The following is an 18,837-nucleotide window of genomic DNA, read 5'->3' on the forward strand; positions in this document are numbered from 1 at the left end:
ATGAAAATGTTTAATTCAAAAATACTGTTCTTGTATATGCTAAAAACCTCGAGTTATAATTAGAAAGCATCGCTTACTTTTATGTCCCTAGATAAATGTACATTTCTGCTGGAATTTGGGAAGTTGAAGAATTTTTAATATTAGTAGGCTACCAATCTATGACAATGAGAATATATCCCATGGAATTCGTAGATAGATAGACTGTTAATCTTTATTTCTTCTATTCCAGTTATTTGTATGGTGCCAACTAATATTGTTGCATTCCCAACACACTCAGAAGCATTTTGTGCATAACCAATGATAGCATTAAAGTTGTTAGAAATACTCGAGAGCTTGCAAATAATTAACAAAATATTTTAAGAGTGTTTACGATCTTGCAATCTAATAACACACAAAAACATCACAGGAACATCAGCTTCTTTACCTTAAAATGTTAACAATGCATCTGTTATTTTGCTTCACTCTCTAACCAATTCAATATTCTCAACACACTCACATTTCTCAGTATGCAATATAAACCTTTCCCTAAAGCAGTTTTTACATCCAAAAGTCTTACCCTAATTTCAGGTTGACTGAAAATCTTGTGGTCCGCAACACAAGCAATCAAGGAACCAAAAATGTAATCAAAGTTCCTGAAATGCATTTTTTGCTTTCTTGTAAAGATTGTCAGGAGCTCAGCACACAACCAAGAAAAGCTCTTTTCGAAGAAGCAGTTCAATACTGGAAAGACAGCTTATAAAAGAGACCAAGTCCAGCCCCTCAGCAGGCACAAAAAAACCCAACACCCCAAGTTTTAGAGCATCCTGTATGTGACAGCAAATTCCTGAGCAAAGTTCTGCCACATAGTTTCAGGCTATCAGGGACAAAATGTAAGCTTCAGCTGGAAAGAGGTGACGTAAGCATGTTAGTCAGTTTCCCTATGCTAATTAACTTTGCTCTGGAGTATGGAAAAATCAGCTGAGGTTTTCATAGGCAGCTGCTTTATCAACTCCTCTTGCAGCATAGTTTCCACTGCTAGTAACTCCATTTAGCACTCGGACAACATACTCTTCACTTGAATAGGACAACCCATTTTAAGATGGAAAAAGTTGCTATTTGAGGACTAAGGTTAGCTGCAATAAACAGTAATTAGCTGGCAGGAAATATTTCAAGACTTTGGAAAACCAAGAACAAATCTTAGTCACAATGCAGTCAAAGCCTATATACTTACTCAGAATTCAGAATATTCCGTCCCATGGGTCTTAATGAAACAAATATAGCACTCCTAAACTTTTATTTTCCATGACTGAAAATAAAATGACTAGTTCCATGACTAGTTTTAAAATGAATTCTAGGAAAAGAAATCAGTTCAAGTGTATGCTGGCTCTTTTGTGGCTAAGAGCATCATTTTTCTTTTAAGTTACTGGCCCAATACCATCCAATGAAGCCTGGGGTCAAGTGCAGGGGGCCCCAAACCCTGGGCACCAGTTTGCGGCATACCAGAAACTGGGCCACAGAATCAAGTGAGCCCCCATCCGCAGGATGCAGGCAGCACATGAAACCACACCCCCTCCGATGTGCAGAAAAGCTCTCTCCGCTGAACTGGTCCCTGGTGTCCAAAAGGTTGGGGGCCGCTGGTCAAGTGGAAACTTATCTGTACATCTGTCACTCCAACACTTTAACCACTACAATTACTATTCCATACCCTTTCACTGTGGTGAAAAACAGAGGAATGTTTCACTTGCTTTTAAATCACCTCATATATTCCTGTCCAATTATTAAAAGGTGAAGATTTTACGCTGTTGAAGCATTCAAATACTCTTCATTATATGCAAGAAATTTAAGATGAAGGGAAAGTCTTGCATTCCATCAGTTTTAATCAACATCAGCTTTAATTAAGATCATGTTAAAGCTTTCAATACCAGATTTAGATTACTGTTGTGAAATAAGTAGACAAATGTAAGATGCTCGCCCATTTAAAAGTAAGGCAAATGAATTTGGGTGGAGATCCTCTTCGGTTGGATACAAATGAATTTTGGCAAATTATCAATTATGTCTTTATTGTATTTCATCTAAATATTTCATATAACCCAGGTTTAGAGTCCACAAGTCCAGCAGACCTTTTAATTCTTCTGCATCACAGATTGATTGAAGGGCAGATATTACCTTATTGAAGAAACAAACTTGTCTGTTTAAATTTCAGGTCTGTTAACTCTAGAGACACAAATCTTAGAATATATGAAGATTAAGAAAAAAGTTACAGCTTTTACTGAATGCCTTAGAAAACACATTTTTATCTTCCTATACTTCTGATACTTATCTTCATACATTGCACTTTAAACCCAAACATTCATGGCATGTTAATTCATGTTTCTCTGAGAACATTTTCCATCCCTATTCTTGTTATTCGAGTTTACTTAGGAAAAAACAATCACAATTTTAAGGTGTACTTGATGAAGTAGACAAACTACAAAAATGAGCCTTACTAAAAGGAAAAAAATCACTTACAAATAACTTATTAAATACTATAAAATCTACCTAAACTTTCTCTAGAAAAATTTCAAAATTGAAAGACTCTCACCCAAAACGTCTTGCCTATTTTTATATTAAGCCTAAGCATGTATGTGCGTGTGCGCACGAACACACATATACTTATCTCATATATATATATATATATATATATATATATATATATATATATATATATATATATACATATATACACATATACACATATACACACACACACACACACACACACACACACACACACACACACACACACACATATATATATATATATATATATATATATATATATATATATATATATATATATATATATAGTGATCCATTAGCTAGTACCTATTTTATTTCACTAGCCTTGCAGTTTTTTGCTGACAAGTCCTTTGATCTTCTGTGGAGAATATCAGATTTTGGGTTTGGAGAAGGCATTTGTTATTAGAGGAATCGTGCAATACAGAATCTATTACTTGAAATTGTTTTTCATTAGATAGCCACAGCATGCTATTTTCAGAATTAACCTAAAACCATAATTTCAAAAATGAAAGATAAATTACTTTTAATTAGCATGATCTTCAAATTGTACACTTTGAGCTTTATTGCAAATATTAATTTAATTTATGCTTCCCCACGAATGGCTAGAAATTACCTAGAGAGCTAAGAAAATAATATTTATTCTCCCTCTCTAAACTCATCCCAATATATACAAACATTACAGTTTATTAAAGCGTTATTGGACTCAAAAGCAGAAAAGCTTCTTTGGATCCAAATCTATGTTTCCCCATTTTCTTTCCCTTTTCTACATATTACTTTATGGAATGCATTTTTTCCATCTTTGATTTATGTTTGACCCTAACAAAGGTTTTGCAGTGATTAGTTAACAAAATCATAAGTAATGTATCTTTCAAATAAAGTTTTAAACATTTTTGTGGGCTGTATGTTTTACTTTTTATGTATTTATACATGGAGAGCAGTAAATCTAATTTGGGTATTCTCTTAATGCAACAGTTTAGTTGAATTACACTTCTTTCCTGTTTCCTGTCCAGCAAATTGTAATTAGTAAGAACTATTAAAATCAGGGCTACTGCCCTTTGAAAACAAATGAGCTAATAATCAACCCTAACCCTAAATTCACAAGTGCCATTTCATTTTATTTATTACATTTATATTTTAAATCAGAAAAGAAAATTGTGACATTCTTTAGAGTTTTTAGGTTTAATTTTTCCATATTTTTTCAAACCCTGAAATAAAGGCCTCTTCTCTGAATCCTCTCAAACATAATATTGCAGGTGGACATTATAGTTTTCTTAGCTTTGGCTCATCAGCTGTCCTCTGCTTTCCCAAGAAGCTAACCTTGTGCCTACCTTAATATACCTTCAAAACCACGCAAATATCCTTTATTTTCTATTATATCAGGCTTTATAAGCTTTAATTCTTTTACTATTCTATGCTGTTTCAATAACAAGAATAGCAAAAATTGAATTTCAAATATTTATGCATTAAAATAAAGTTACTTTTTCTAGATTTTGTTTGAGTTTGGAGGAAGATTTAAAAAACAATAGCTATTTAGATTTAGATTTTAATAGCATTTATAGGCCGCCCTTTTCCCTGAGGGGACTCAGGGCGGCTTACAATAACAAGGAAGGGGAGTGAAGACAAAACATAAAAAGAAATGTGCAATAACTGAAAAATACTAAAAACACAACATTCTCTCAGCATTCGGGAGGGGCGGAAGAGTTTATCCCCAGGCCTGACGGGCTAGCCAGATCTTGAGGGCTGTACGGAAGGCCTGGACTGTGGTCAGGGTACGAATCTCCACGGGGAGATTGTTCCATAGCGTCGGAGCAGCAACTGAGAAGGCTCTCCTCCGGGTAGTCGCCAGTCGGCACTGACTGGCGGATGGAATACGGAGGAGGCCCGCTCTATGCGATCTGATGGGACGCAGGGAGGTTATTGGCAGAAGGCGGTCTCTCAAATAGTCAGATCCACTACCATGGAGCGCTTTATGGGTGGTAAGTAAGACCTTGAATTGCACCCGGAGATCCACAGGCAGCCAGCGCAGCTCGCGGAGGATAGGTGTTATGTGGGCGAACCGAGGTGCGCCCACAATCACTCGCGCGGCCGCGTTCTGTACTAGCTGAAGTCTCCGGGTGCTCTTCAAGGGCAGCCCCATGTAGAGCACGTTGCAGTATTCCAGCTTAGAGATCACAAGGGCTCGAGTGACTGTCGTGAGAGCCTCCCGATTCAGGTAGGGCCGCAACTGGCGCACCAGGCGAACCTGGGCAAATGCCCCCCTGGTCACAGCCGATAGATGGAAAAACATTGCAAATAATTCATCGTAACTTCCATTTATTTTCCTGACCCAGCTGATAAATAGGTCCCACTTATCAAATCTAGATTGATTAACTTTATATGGCATTACACTGTGCTCTGGCATTTCTTTAATTCTCAGTTGTAGATTGATAGTTAAATTTTTATTATTGCTATTGCTATTATTTTTATTATTGCTATCTACGTTTTTAAATTGATTTGGAAGCCACCATAACAAATACAGTTTTTCAAAACCCAGCATATCAAATTAAATAACCATCAATACCTTTCCCCCCAAAAGGTTACTTAAATAAACAAATCTTTTAGTTCCTGGAAAAAGTGAGCTGTCAGTTCTACTGGTGGCTTCTAAAATTTCACAATGATTATTATTAAAATCCTTCATCTCGACTACTGCTGTCTGTACCTACCAAAAGATGGCATTAGCAAAAAAGTCTACAACAACAACAACAACAACAACAACAACAATCAGCAGCAGCAGCATAGGTGGTCATTGAGATAAAAAAATAAAGAGAAATTTTGAAGGTTAAAACAGTAGTGAGAACATGGTCTGGAAGAAATAGATAACTAGTTTAATTAGCACAGAACAGCCTGAATTTTGCTCTATACCAGCCCTTCCACCGGAATTACTCTTAAGAGCAATTCCACAAAGAGAAATAAAAAGCTAGGAACCTATTGTTACATGAATCACAATAGAAAAGTCCAAAATGAATGAATCTAACATTAAAAAAAGATTTGATTCCAACCAGATTTTTCAAACTTTGCACTAGAACAAGCAATATTCACAGAATTTAATCTTATTAGAAGACAACTGAGATAGCAAATGTTCTCTGAACCACAACAGTTCAAAACAAAATATCAGCCTTCTTTAACATACTTAGTTCAAATCAAGGATTCATGTTTTTCATCAGAATTATCACTGTGAATTCATCACGGATTTGGTCCACTTACATTCATGGAAACAAGATTTCACCATATAGAAATATTCTTTTAAATAAAAGAGCCATATAGCCAAACAGCTTGGTAGAAGCTTCAGTTGTTGCTTGACTACTCTCCCAACATACCTTATAATTGGTCAATTTGATCTTCCAAAAATAAAGTTCAGAATCAACTAAAGGGCCAATTTTGATATAGATATTAAACTGCGGAAGTAATGGCATTGAGATGCAAGCATGCAGTCACCAGAAGCTGAGCCTAGCTCAAGGACACCTAATTAGGGAATTGCTTGGGAAAAGAGAAAAGAAAGCCTTCATATACACCAACCATAGTCTACCTATCCCATCTTCATTTTGCTTCATATGAAATTTGGAACAACTAAAGTATTCTGGGGTTTGGTAAACCCAGAATGGTATGGCAGAGTATACCTGAATGTATGTTTCATTAAAATGAATAAAGTCAATTGTTGAGGAGGGTTGTGTTGTGTATATATCCCTTTGAGTCAGTCTTGATTCTGGTGGCTAAATGAACAAATCCATGCAGGGTTTTTTGCAAGATTTTTGGAAGTGGTTTGCTGTTGTTTTCTTCCTTGGGCTGTGACAATATGATTGGGCCAAAGTTACCCAGCTAGCTTCATGGCCAAGATTGAAATAGAACTCATGACTGCCCAATTACTAGTTTGGTGCTTTAACCACTACACTAAATTTGAGTTCTAGAAGTTGATTCATAAATCCAGACATTTAAATAAATAGCCCCAGAAGCTTTTTATCTCATGTTCTTAAAAATAGCTCCACACAATTTTCCTAGGTTAATTAATAACCAAACCTGTTTGTGCTTTCCTTTACACTCATAAATGTTTCCTGTTTGAGGAAAAACTTAAAGCATGGCAAGCTGTATGGATTGCTGGAAAATTATAATAAATTGGAAAGTTGGCCAATAACTTGTGAACAGCCTTTTTAAATGAGTCACCTGAATGGCATAATACTATGGAAAGTCTCTGTTTCCTGATAACAACAGAATGGCAAATCACTTTCCGTATGTGCTTTACAATATATTCCAGTTTCCAGACATCTTGGAAATCTTCTCATACAAATTGCTCTTTCTATGGAAAAACCATGAAATATTTCCTTGAAGACCATTCAAATTATACGCGAGTTGTAGTTTTAATTACAAATTCTCCAAGGTATTAACCAGAGACTGCATTATTCCCAACATATTAGCTACTTTTTCCATTATTCATTGTTAATTTTTGTGGTAATGTAGGTATGTTTTGCCTTTTACATATTGATATTTACAACTAGCACCCTGAACTACAACTAGCAGCTGACAGGCAGCCGATGCAATTCCTGAAGATGCACAATCGTTGCTGGGGATATTGGAACACATTCCTCATTTCATGGATCAATACTTTGTAATTTCCAGGGGTGGACTGCTGGGGGCTCACAAGGGTTTGGGTGATCCTCTAGCAAGGATTCTCCTTAGTTCAGCAAACCCCCAAATGCCACCCCTGGGTGGCCCATTCATCATGCCAGGTAAGTGCAGAGCCCGTGTGGAGGCTCGGGGTGGGGGAGGTGGGGGGAAATGGGACTACCAGAGGTTCCGGAAGTCCAGAAATGGGCTTGTTTCTGGCCTCCGGAGTCCGGGGGAAGCAGTTTTTGCCCTCCCAGAGGCTCAAGGAAAGCCTCTGGAGCCCAGGAAGGATGAAAAATGCCCCCCACCCCCGTGGTGCAGGAGGCCGACTAGGCCATATCCGCCATGGCCATGCCCACCCACCAACAGGGCAGCAAACCTGTTGCTGCAATTTTTGAAGCCCATCCCTCCAAAGGGCTTTTGGTAGCCCTGTGCAAAGCCCATTAGAGTAATCTAAACAGAATATGACTAGGGCATGAATGATTATCAGTAATGTCTCTCAATCCCATACTCCCAATTGATACAAACAATATACTGAAAAAAGCAAATGTCTACTTCATGTTCACATGGCTAGCAGTTATAAACACAATTTTTTAAACAGTAAACACACTGCTGGCATATTGTTTTAGATAATTGATCACTTAGACTCCATTGGTTCATTAACACCACAGCTGCATTTGAATATAATGTAATGTAAATCTATTGTTTAAATGCAGGGATGAACAGCCTGACTTGGGGTCCTTCAGATCTTGTGAATTTCTTGGCAGTATGAGGATGAGGAATGATTGGCACAGAAGTCCAACAATAACTGGAGAACAAATTGCACCTTTCTGGCTTGAGAACGAGAATCAGCCTGGCTTGGACATTCTCTCCTCTGTTTTCATTTATAAAGATAAATCAGTTTACCATTTTAACCAGATTAGCCGAAACATTTCGGCTACACAATTATTGTGTACAAATAATTGGTTTGAAATCATTACACTTTGTTTGAACAGAAAAAACTGCCCTATTTCTTAAACCTTATGTAAAGGATGAGTAATATATGAAGGCTGGGAATTCCAAATTGACTTCCTGTTCTTCTAGAAGGCCAAAGGAGATCATATTCTGATGCTTTTATATCACTCTTCAGCCCATTTTTTTCCAGGATGGAATGGGAGGATTTCATGAGAAAACCATTTCCTTCCTCAAACTCACCTCTCCTAACAAAAAATATGAACAACAACAAAAAGTTACAAGTTGTGCTGAAGAAAGACATAAATTGAGTTGTCCAATTTCTGTGACACACTGCAATTGTGTGTTACAGGATTATAGGTTGCCTGCCTCTTTATTTAGTTTCACTCTGGCCTAGCTATGAAAGACTAACAGCCCTCCAGGTGGCACATAATAGTTCTAAGAATTGCTTCTACATGAGATGTGTGTAGCTATCATTGTTTTTTGCCTGAAAAATAAAAGGAAAGTCAACATAGTACAGTGGTTTAGATACTGGACTGACACCAGGAAGACTCGGGTTCAAGCTACATGGAACATGGAAGCTGGATGACTAACTTTGAGCCAGTCATTATCTCTTAACCCAAAGTACCTCAAAGGTTTGTTACTGCGGAAGGAATTATATTCCCAAACGTCTGAGCAAAAATCTAATATAAATCTAACAAATATATGAATTATTTTTCTCTTGTAACTTTCTTCATGTACTAAGCTGTTAGTTATAGGTCAGTGATGGCGAACCTTTTTTGGCTCGCGTGCCATAAGTGGGGGGAGCATAGGGGGGTCATGTGCGGGCATGCTGTACCCATAATGCAATGTGCAACCCCCCCAGTGCGCATGCGTGCACTACAGGCACGACCCCCCATTTTTTGCATGCTTTTTTCGCCCTCCCCAGGCTCCAGAGGCTTTATAGGAGCCTGTGGAGGGTGAAAACAGCCTCCCCTGCCCGCCAGGAGGCCCTCTGGATGCTTCAAGGACCTTCAGGAAACCTCCCTGAAGCCTCCAAAGCAGTCAAAATGACCCTCCGAACAAACCGGAAGCCCGTTCCCAAATTTCCAGTTTGCTCATAGGGATTTTTTTTTGCACTCCGGAGGCTTCAGGGAAGCTCCTGAAGCCTCTGGAGGACCTCCGTGGGGGTCGGGGGAGGCTCTTTTCACCCTCTCCAGGCTCCTATATAGCCTCTGGAGCCTGAGGAGGACCAAACATGACTTTAAAAAAGGGTGAACTCAGCTGGCCAGCGTTTGCATGCGCACTGGCCAGCTCACAGGGCAGCGCCTCACGTGCCCTGACAAATGGCTCCGTGTGCCACCTGTGGCACGCGTGCCATAGGTTCGCCATCACGGCTATAGGTGAACAGAAATCATAGAAAAGAAAGATCACTTCATTTTCCTCCCCACCTGCAGTTTTTAGCTAGCTGTAGAGAATATAATCGTGTTTTTATACCCTTGATATAAAAACACTATACATTAGTTTATTTGGCTCCATAACCATCTGTAACATTAGGCTGTAAAAGGGCATCTAGCTTACACTTGTAGGCCCGTTACAAGGGGACCAGCATAAATATCAAGCCCACCAGACCTTTCATATACTAAGATTTGGTAAAATAGACTAATCTTATAAATAACAGGGAAGAAAATAACTAAACATTTATTCACATCACTAATTATTTCAAGAGATAGTAGCATCCTGACATCTAGACAAACTTAATTAAAAAAAAAAACCAGAATTGTACCAGGGTAGCACTTGAATCAAAGATAATGAGGCAATCCTGATTAGGAAAGAGTGTGTGTGTGTGTGTGTGTGTGTGTGTGTGTGTGTGCACATGGAGTCTCAATAAAGGGGGGGGGAGAGGGGGAGATCACCTTTGCACTGTTGCCAAGAAAAATACATGGACATATCCATAGAGTCAGCAGGAGCTGAATTAAGTTTTACAGGGGCTTTATGTTTTAAATCTGTTCATTTTTATTATATCTCACATTTTATAATGCATACATATGAAAATAGTGGTTCAGTTTATAGCATACAATGAACAGTTAATGTAACAGACAATAGATTTTAAGGTGGCTACTAGCCACCTGAGAAGATAGCACCCTCTTATTATACAAATATTGTGCATGTTGGCCTTAACCAGTATAAGCAAAAATATTGTCTTTTAAATAAAAATTTCAAAAGCCATATAAACAACACTTGTGACACAATTTTGTGTATATTTTTATATTTCTTCCACAAGTTCAATTATTGCTAACATAAAAGGTTTTTTTTAATGTCAGCACTAACATAGAGTAAGCTTATAGTATAGAACCCTGCTATTATTATTTGGCTTGGTTGCACAATCAGATGTGACTGGATTTGGCATTTTTGTCCACCTATTGAATCCTTTCCAAAGATTTGGGATAGGCAGATGTTGTTCTTTGATGATGTTAATTATTTTTATATTTTCTTTTTGCCCCGCCTTTATTAATTAACAAGTAACTCAAGGAAATGAACATAGAATGAACATAGTTTGTCCTCCTATTTTTCCCACAAAAACAACCTTATAAGATGAGTTTGGCTGAGAGAAAGTAACTGATAGTTGGTATTGGTATATTGGTAACATATTAGTATGTTCTATAGATTCAATGCAGCGTGGACTGGATAACTATTGTCTTCGTTGCAAGTTTAGAAAATGGTTTCAGTAGCATAAAGGAATTCAGAGTGTTACTCTCAATTGTTTTAGTAATTCTTTCCCATTTTCAATGGAAAAACAATTATTCATTTAATAAGTTACATTCTTACATCTTTTTTTACTTTGGTTCTTTATCCAGATGTATATATCTTGTTTAAAATATCCATTCATATCTTTCCTACTTTAATAGAAAATAAAAAATATAATCGCTAGGATTACCTTTAACATACATTTTATTTTAGCTCCTTTTAATTACAAATGTTAAGATGATAGAAATAAAAGAATTTGCAGCCATTTTTCTAACTAGGCAGAAATGAATTTAAAAGACAAAGATAATTTCTCTACAAAACTTATAGTTTATTCTTTTAAATTTCCAAATTATAGTCACAAATAACTAAAAATAATATCAACTTACTAGAACTTTCAATAATGAAGTATTTATACTCCCAGCATACTGCAGCACCTTAAAATTAGATTTTCAGAAGATAGAATCACGATACACAGAACCATTAGCAATATACCTAACTACACTAGAACTTCAGTATATTTACTAAATTAATTTTAAATACTTAAATCTTTGTTTAATTTTAATTTTGAAGAATTACCTGTTTATCTAGTTTACTATTTTTTTCAAACTCTGCCCTATATTTTCCCATGTAGTTATTTAAAACAAACACCCAATTCTATAAATAGTTTCTTAATTACAACATACAGATCAAATTTTCAAGCTTGCATCATTGCTACCAGAGTCAGTGCCAGTTATGTCATAAGGGCTTCAAGTGATCCTGTATCCATTCCTATGCTGTAAAGCTTTCTTCTCATACTATCATAGCTACAAATCCTATGTTCGCAATTGATTTCTTCTTAATTCTAAAGTAAATGTACAACTGCAATACCAACAACAAAAACAAGCAGTGCATTGCTATCAGACAATTGGTTCTTGTTGAATTCTGTCTTCTACTGATCTAGATTGTTTTTATCATTGTAATGTAATGTAATATTGTGCATATAAGTAGGAATGAACTTTGCATGAGTTTCTGGGTTGATGAGTTTGCATGTTCTCTTTCCTCTTCTTCTGGGACTGAGAGAAGATGTAATTTGAATTGTTTTGCTTTAGCTGATTGCTGATTCCTCATATGCAAACAAAGAATTGTTTGAAAGAAATAATCCAATTATTAAATAAATATATTTCACAGCTAATTGTTTCTTCTGGGTCCTTTAAGAAAATATTTAACACAAAGTTGGAAATCTGTTAAAGGAGAACTAATTCTGGTTTGTTTATTTATATCTATAGGAACAGAGTTTGAACTTGCCATGCCTTGATGCATTTTTTGTTCATATATACAAATTTTGATTTGCTTTGTATATAAATCTTCAGGATCTCTGCTGCTCCATGGTGTAAATTTTAAAACCCTAGTAGCAATTATTTTCCTGGAGCATACTATTGATCCAGAGAACCCTGATACAATATAAAAAGCAAGGAGCTCTGAAACTTCTCACTAGGTGCATATCTGGAACTTTTGTCTGGTATGACACAACCCAGGTTGTCTGTTTCATTTCCAGATATTGCTAAAAGCTACTGTCCAAATTGTTACACAAGACTTTGAAAAGTGATTTGAAGCAAGTGTGATGGCAACATTTACACACATGCACACACATCCCTTCTAGGTAGATACAAATTAGTTCTAGATACAATTTAGTATAAAATCAATGTTATTAAAATAGTTTGATATGCATTCATTAACATTCCTGCTTATCATTTGAACCTCAAAACTTTCAGTGTTGTTCTTAGATACTTTTATTTTTTTAATAATTTCTTCTTTATTTGCCATTTTAGAAAAAAAAAGTATTTATTTTATGTATAGCACTGCCATTAAAATAATAATAAAGTGTTATTCAATGGCATTTATTCTATTAAGTGCCATTAAAGGAAAGTCTCTCTAGAGAACAGCGCTTCACTGTACCCGCTATCTACCCATTATCATGTTATATGATACTTCACAGAATGGAAATTAACTGGTACAAAGAAATAAGTGGAACAATCTTCTTATAACTTCAAATGGAAACTTAGAACCATAAAAAAATGCAAAACTATAAATAACTTGTTTCCTTAAGCAAAAGCAAGAATCCAAAGTATGTTAATGATACTTGGGAGAATTTCTTCAGACTTCCTCAATTATCCTTTTAACCTCTATACAATAAAATTGAGGTAAACAAAAATAAAAGAGAAGCGGAACCTGGCAGACAGATTAGTTTGAAAGAAAAAGGAAGGAAATATTTTAAATATAAAGCAAGGAACTTAAAGTAAATATATTTCCACTTTCCATTCATCATTTCTTTGTAATATTTCCATATTATTATTTTAATTATAATTTGAAAATATTCCCCGAAACACTTGTCAAAAACTATTTTTAAACATATAAAATAAATGCCATCAATGGGAAGATTCAATGGGAAGATTCATTCTCCTCCACAACTGAATCATCCATTATTCCACAGGAGAGCTAGATCTTAACTATTAACTCTGAAATGTCAATAGTGATGAGGTCATACTTCTCTCTGAGGATAAACTGTACCAGAATAAGGGAGCCTTCACCAAGAAGACTTATTCCCAAGGCTCCCTTTGGCCAACTTTCCCTGGGGCAGCACCTATAAGATATGTTATTCGTGACCCGTCAAAACCGCGCTCGACTAAACCACGCCCGATTAAACCGCGTCGCTGACGTCATCAACAGGGCGACAACAGCCAGCGCGGAGAAAGAAGGGCGCTTTAAATAGTGCTTTGAAAGCAAGCCGATTCAACTTAAGGTAAGGGTTAGGTTTAGGGTTAGCTTTAGGGTTAGGTTAAGGGTTAGGTTTAGAGGGGTTAGGTTTAGGGGTTAATTTTAGGTTTAGGGTTTACAGCGTGCTTCTGTCTCCGCGCTGTTGTCGCCCTGTTGATGACATCAGTGACGCGGTTTAGTCGGGCGCGGTTTAGTCAAGCGCGGTTTTGTGGTGGAACCGTGTTATTGAATCAACAGAATTCACTTGAATTGGGCTAGCATCTTTAATTGAACCTAGAAGCCAATCAGTAAATAATAGTGCTCACACAAAAGAGGCTATCATATGCAGGATCCAATCAGGTTGGTTATTGGGACCAGAGGTTTAGTCTTCTGAGTTTTTGGATTCATGCTAGAGCCCATCTTCAGGGAACTTTCTTTAGCAGCGTGTGTGCTTTGGGCTATTCTGTGTGTGGTATTTATGTGGTGCCTGTTGTATGTCTGCATTTTTTGATGCAGACTGGGGTGTTGATGGTTGGCTATTAAGTTGTTGACTATTGTTTGTGCTGCCAATCCCTCACTTCTTATCCTGTTTCCCTGAAAATAAGACCTCCCCAGATAATAAGTCCAATTGGGCTTTTGAGCACATGCGCTAAAATAAGCCCACCCCTGAAAATAAGCCCTCCCTGAAAAAATATTGCAATACAGCAGCAGCCATGAGGTGACCACACTCGCTGCCTCCTGCACCTCAAAAATAATAAGACCTCCCTGAAAATAAGGCCAAGTGCTTATTTTGGAGGTCAAAAGAAAATAAGACAGTGTCTTATTTTGGGGGGAATACAGTAAGTATTTGATAGGCTGGTGGTAAATCAGCATATTGACTGACAAGAGGCCCGTTTCCCAGACTTCTATCACTTCTCTGGCTGTTTGTGTGCCTGCTTGTCCAACAATCATAAAATTGAATGTACAGTGTGTCCTTGTTCATTGCAATGTGAGGCTACCAATGAGTTTGAGTCTCCTTGCCTGACCACTCGCTTGTGTTGTTGCAATCTGATGGTTAGTTTTCCCCCATCTCCCCTATATAGTCACAGGAGGATCTGATAGATTACATTAGAAGTATCTCTCACCTCCAAATGATCTTTAAGATTGCTTGAAAGTGGGAGATGCTTCCAATGTAATCTACTGGAGCCCCTGCAGATTGCTCCTGTGGCTATTTAGGACAGACGGAGAGACAGTTAACCACCAGATTGCAAGAACATAAGCGAATGGCCACATAAAGGGCCCAAACTCATTGATAGGCTCCGATTGCAATGTACAAGGACATACATTCAATTTTGCAGAACTTCCATTATCTCCATCAATGTCACCTTAGTTGCTCATCTCATTCAAGATCCATTACAACAATAGAGAGAAGATAAAGTACCCAGGCGACACGTTATTAAATGGAAAGGGGGGGGGGGAGAAGGGGAAAACAGAAAAGAAAATACTAAATATACAAGTAGATATTCCAGAGCGAGATATAAAGTTTGTGTGTGTGTGTGGGGGGAACATATCCAGGGTAGACTAGTGAAGGTAAGGGAATAAGAAATGATACTAAATTATATTTGGGCTGACGGAAATACCATCCCAAGGAAACATAAACTGAGTTTTGAAATATACACCAACAATAATAGAAAAAGAAAAGGAGAGAGGAGGAGAGATTGAAAGGAAGATGGGGGAAAGAACAAAGAGAGGAAGATGGAAGGGAGAGAAAGAGAAGGAGAGCCGGTAGGAAGGGGAAGGGGAAGAGCAGGAATAGGAGAAAGGTAAGGGAAGAAGGGAGGAGGAGAGGAGGAAGGAAGAAAGTAGAGAAGGGAGTGAGGGAGAAAAGAAAGGGAAAACAAGGTGTTACAAAAGGAGGAAGGGATAGTAAATACAGCAATCCAAATTGTACATCATAACTTATTAAATGAAATAATAAATGTATAAGTATGATAAATGTAAAGAATACCAATTATGTGAATGTATACTTAAAATGGTATGTAAGAGAATAAAAAAATAAAAATTCTTTGGGGAAAAAAGATCCATTACAACGAGAGCAGTCAATGCAATCACAGAGGCATACGCCAGACAGAATCCCAACTAACAAGGGTTTAGATAATTTGCTTCATCAAGAGTCTTATACAATTCTGCCCCACCATCTTTACTGCAAAGGAAACATACTAGAATTTCTCTGGATAGCAGTTAATTATCACTGCCTCTTGCAGAAAGGTGGCATCACCCTCATTACTAAAGAAAAATTCACCATAGCTTCAACCTGTTACTCCCCTGACAATTTTGACAAAGTGGGTAGGAAGAGATTTAGTCCATGGGGGCCGAACTAAAACCTATTTTCTCTATCAATAAGTTTGAAACAAAATCAGATGACTCTACAAAAAAGTCATAGTGTCAACATATTTTGACCAGCCAACGTTTAGCCCTAAAATTAGAATTATTTCTAAACAATGTATGGATGAAAATACTGCAGAAACATATTGGTATTCTGCAGTGGTGGGTTCCTAGCGGTTCGCATTGGTTTGGCTGAACTGGTAGTAATTTGGTGGCCTGGGTCGCTGCTGGTTCCAGATGCCATGCCCCTGAACCAGTTCTCCCAGTGGCGCCATAGGTGCCGCCATCTTGTTTTTTGCTTCTGTGCATGTGCAGAGCAATTTTATTGCTCTGTGCAGGCACATGCAGTGCGCATGCACATGGCACACCCACTCTCTTCAACCAGAGCTCTGTACCCTCTAGGACTGTGGTGGTTAACCTTTTTGGCACTAAGTGCCGAAACTGGAGCACCTGCGCCTGCACCCGAACTGGAGTCCCAGAACCCAGAAGAGAGCAGCTGGTCAATGCGCATGCGTGCAGCGGTCAGCTGCTCTTCTGGGTTCCATCACGTGCATGCATGCCAGCCAGCAGGTCTGGAGCAAATGCATGCCGGCCAGCTGCCCTCTTCTGGGTTCTGGCACATGCTTGCATGTGCCAGACCCTGGAAGAGAGCAGCTGTCCAGCACATGACGAAACACAGAAGAGCAGCTAGCGATGGCACGCGTGCCCACAGAGAGGGCCACAGGTTCACCGTCATGGCTCTAGGGTTACGTAGACCTTCATACAATCTCTTGATGGCTACTTCCAACAGTCAGGCAGCATCTACTGCACTAGTAACCAATCTGTCTCATCTGATATATCTACCTTCATATTTCTATGAAACTCTTAACTCTGCCTTCCCTGAGTTTAAAGGGAACATGTACTCCCACTCTAGCAGAAAGCATATAGTCGTTTCTGTTCCCTCACCTGATGAACGACTGTTCCAATTTCCCTTCCAATCCTTCTTTGAAATGCCTTGAGATTTGACTGTGGGAGTCCAACCTGTTTTCCAACAAATAACCCACAAAATTCTCAGACTTGGCCTGATCATTCCATGTCAAATAAGTGGAATATGATTCCTCTCAAAATTTATAATACAGTTCCTCAAGTCAAATGGCAGCTCATTTTCACTGGAGGCTTGGATTTGATGATAGCTCATAGCTCCAAGTGGTGGCAGTCTGTCTAAACATGGCATTACCCACAACACAAGGTACTCTCCTGAACATGGTGCTGGATCCCCATATCTGCTATCCATGAAGACATCACTATAAAACATACCTGATGATTCTCAAACTGTCACAGTATCTGCTCACAAGCATCCTGAAGCCCATCTCCCTCTTCATACTCATGCTGTACTCCAGGGGTGTCAAACTGGCGGCCTGTGGGCCGGATGCATCATGTGCAGGCCACACCCACCCCAGCTCCAGGAAGAGAAAAACATCATGAAACATCACGTGACGACAACATGATACTGCTAGTTTGACACCCATGCTGTATTCCATTACTACTTCTTCCCATATTTCTTACAGTTCCTCTGCTGATCATCTTATCACAACACCAAAGCTTTAAAAACTACCCATACTACCTTCATTTTCACTTATCTTAGAATCTTTTTCAGTGGTTGCTTCTAGAACAAAAAACCTCTGGATTACAGTGCTATAAACAGCCATTTTATGGCGCATATATGTAATAATAGAAATCCCTGCAAAATAATTTTCAAATAAATTAAATATTGTACTAAACTTCCAGGTTTTATAGAAACTGGGTTTTTAAATCAACTTCTTTGGAAGACATTTACCAACCAAGTGGTGTTATTTCACCCTCTTGTGGCAGATCCAGGGATGATTTCATTTTAAAGTCTTGAACAGCATGGTATTGTCAACAACATTGCATTTCTGTACTGTGGCTTATTTAAAGTTTCCAAGTTTTTTTAAATAGTCATTTACATCCTAATTAAGAATATAAAAATGTTTATTGGCTCAGAGTAAATTTTAGGTAATTTCTTAAAACCGTAATCTTCTAAACTGTAGAGTGAACTGTTTCAAAGTAATTTTAGAAAAATCTCTTCAGAACAATCTCACTGGTAAGAAGCATGAAGTGGTATGTTAGAAGCCAGGAATTTGCATGAAATTGATGCACTCTAAGTGTATGGTCACAAGGTTTTTAAGGTTAACAAAAGGTCTTTGATTCATATGGATTCAAGGCCACCTCTAATTTGCTGCCTAGGTGCTTTTTTGGGTTCTGCAACCACCAAAATATTGACAGCAATGGGCCTTTTAATTCTGATAAGAGGGGAGATGATGACTGTCCCATTCCGATTTTCTTAAGTAATGCACCTGAGGGCTAGAGCTATTCTGTTCAGCTAAACTGCTGAGCATATTTTCCTGGGAGAAGTGGGGGGAGGTAGTGTGTCTTATTTTTTATTCTACCAAAAGGATACAGACATAAAAGGTAATTTCTTAAAATATTCATGAGCTGCTGTACAATAAAAGTGGTTTGCCAAATTAGATTGAAAATTTATCAGATATTAATCTGAGAGCAGGACAGACTGCAGTGTTACAGGGCAAAAAAGGTGTATAAAAGCTAGTGTGCTTCTTAAGCAAAAGCCAGAGAACATGAATTGACAAATAAAAGTTGATTAAATGGTAAAGCAACGCGAAAGTAGCCTTTTTTAAACACATTGTAATGGTATATCATGAGGGCATATGATCATGAATATTTTTGGATTGATAATTAATGATTTAGTAAGTGGAAGGAGCATATCATTTACAATGGTAACAGTATCCAAAAAGTTAATTGAAGATATTTTTCCCCCACTGAATAACATTAGCATATTTATTTGGCAAATAACTGCTCCACTGTATTCTC

At 37.8% G+C, this 18,837-nt stretch overlaps 1 protein-coding gene across 2 annotated transcripts in view; it reads right to left on the bottom strand.

Annotated features, from left to right (window-relative positions):
• RCAN1 (regulator of calcineurin 1) overlaps positions 1-18,837 on the bottom strand; it is a 32,423-nt gene that overhangs the window by 12,449 nt on the left and 1,137 nt on the right. The window contains exon 1 of one of the 2 annotated variants that reach the window (XM_032219598.1): positions 557-2,586. The exons of the other annotated variant lie outside the window; for it this stretch is intronic. Within the exon in view, the coding sequence (XP_032075489.1) occupies positions 557-643 (87 nt within the window). The 5' untranslated portion in view covers positions 644-2,586. Of the gene's footprint in view, positions 1-556; positions 2,587-18,837 lie in introns of those variants that run through there. 2 annotated transcript variants of the gene reach the window in all.

The sequence above is a fragment of the Thamnophis elegans genome, chromosome 6 (genome assembly GCF_009769535.1).
Source record: "Thamnophis elegans isolate rThaEle1 chromosome 6, rThaEle1.pri, whole genome shotgun sequence".
NCBI lineage: Eukaryota > Metazoa > Chordata > Lepidosauria > Squamata > Colubridae > Thamnophis > Thamnophis elegans.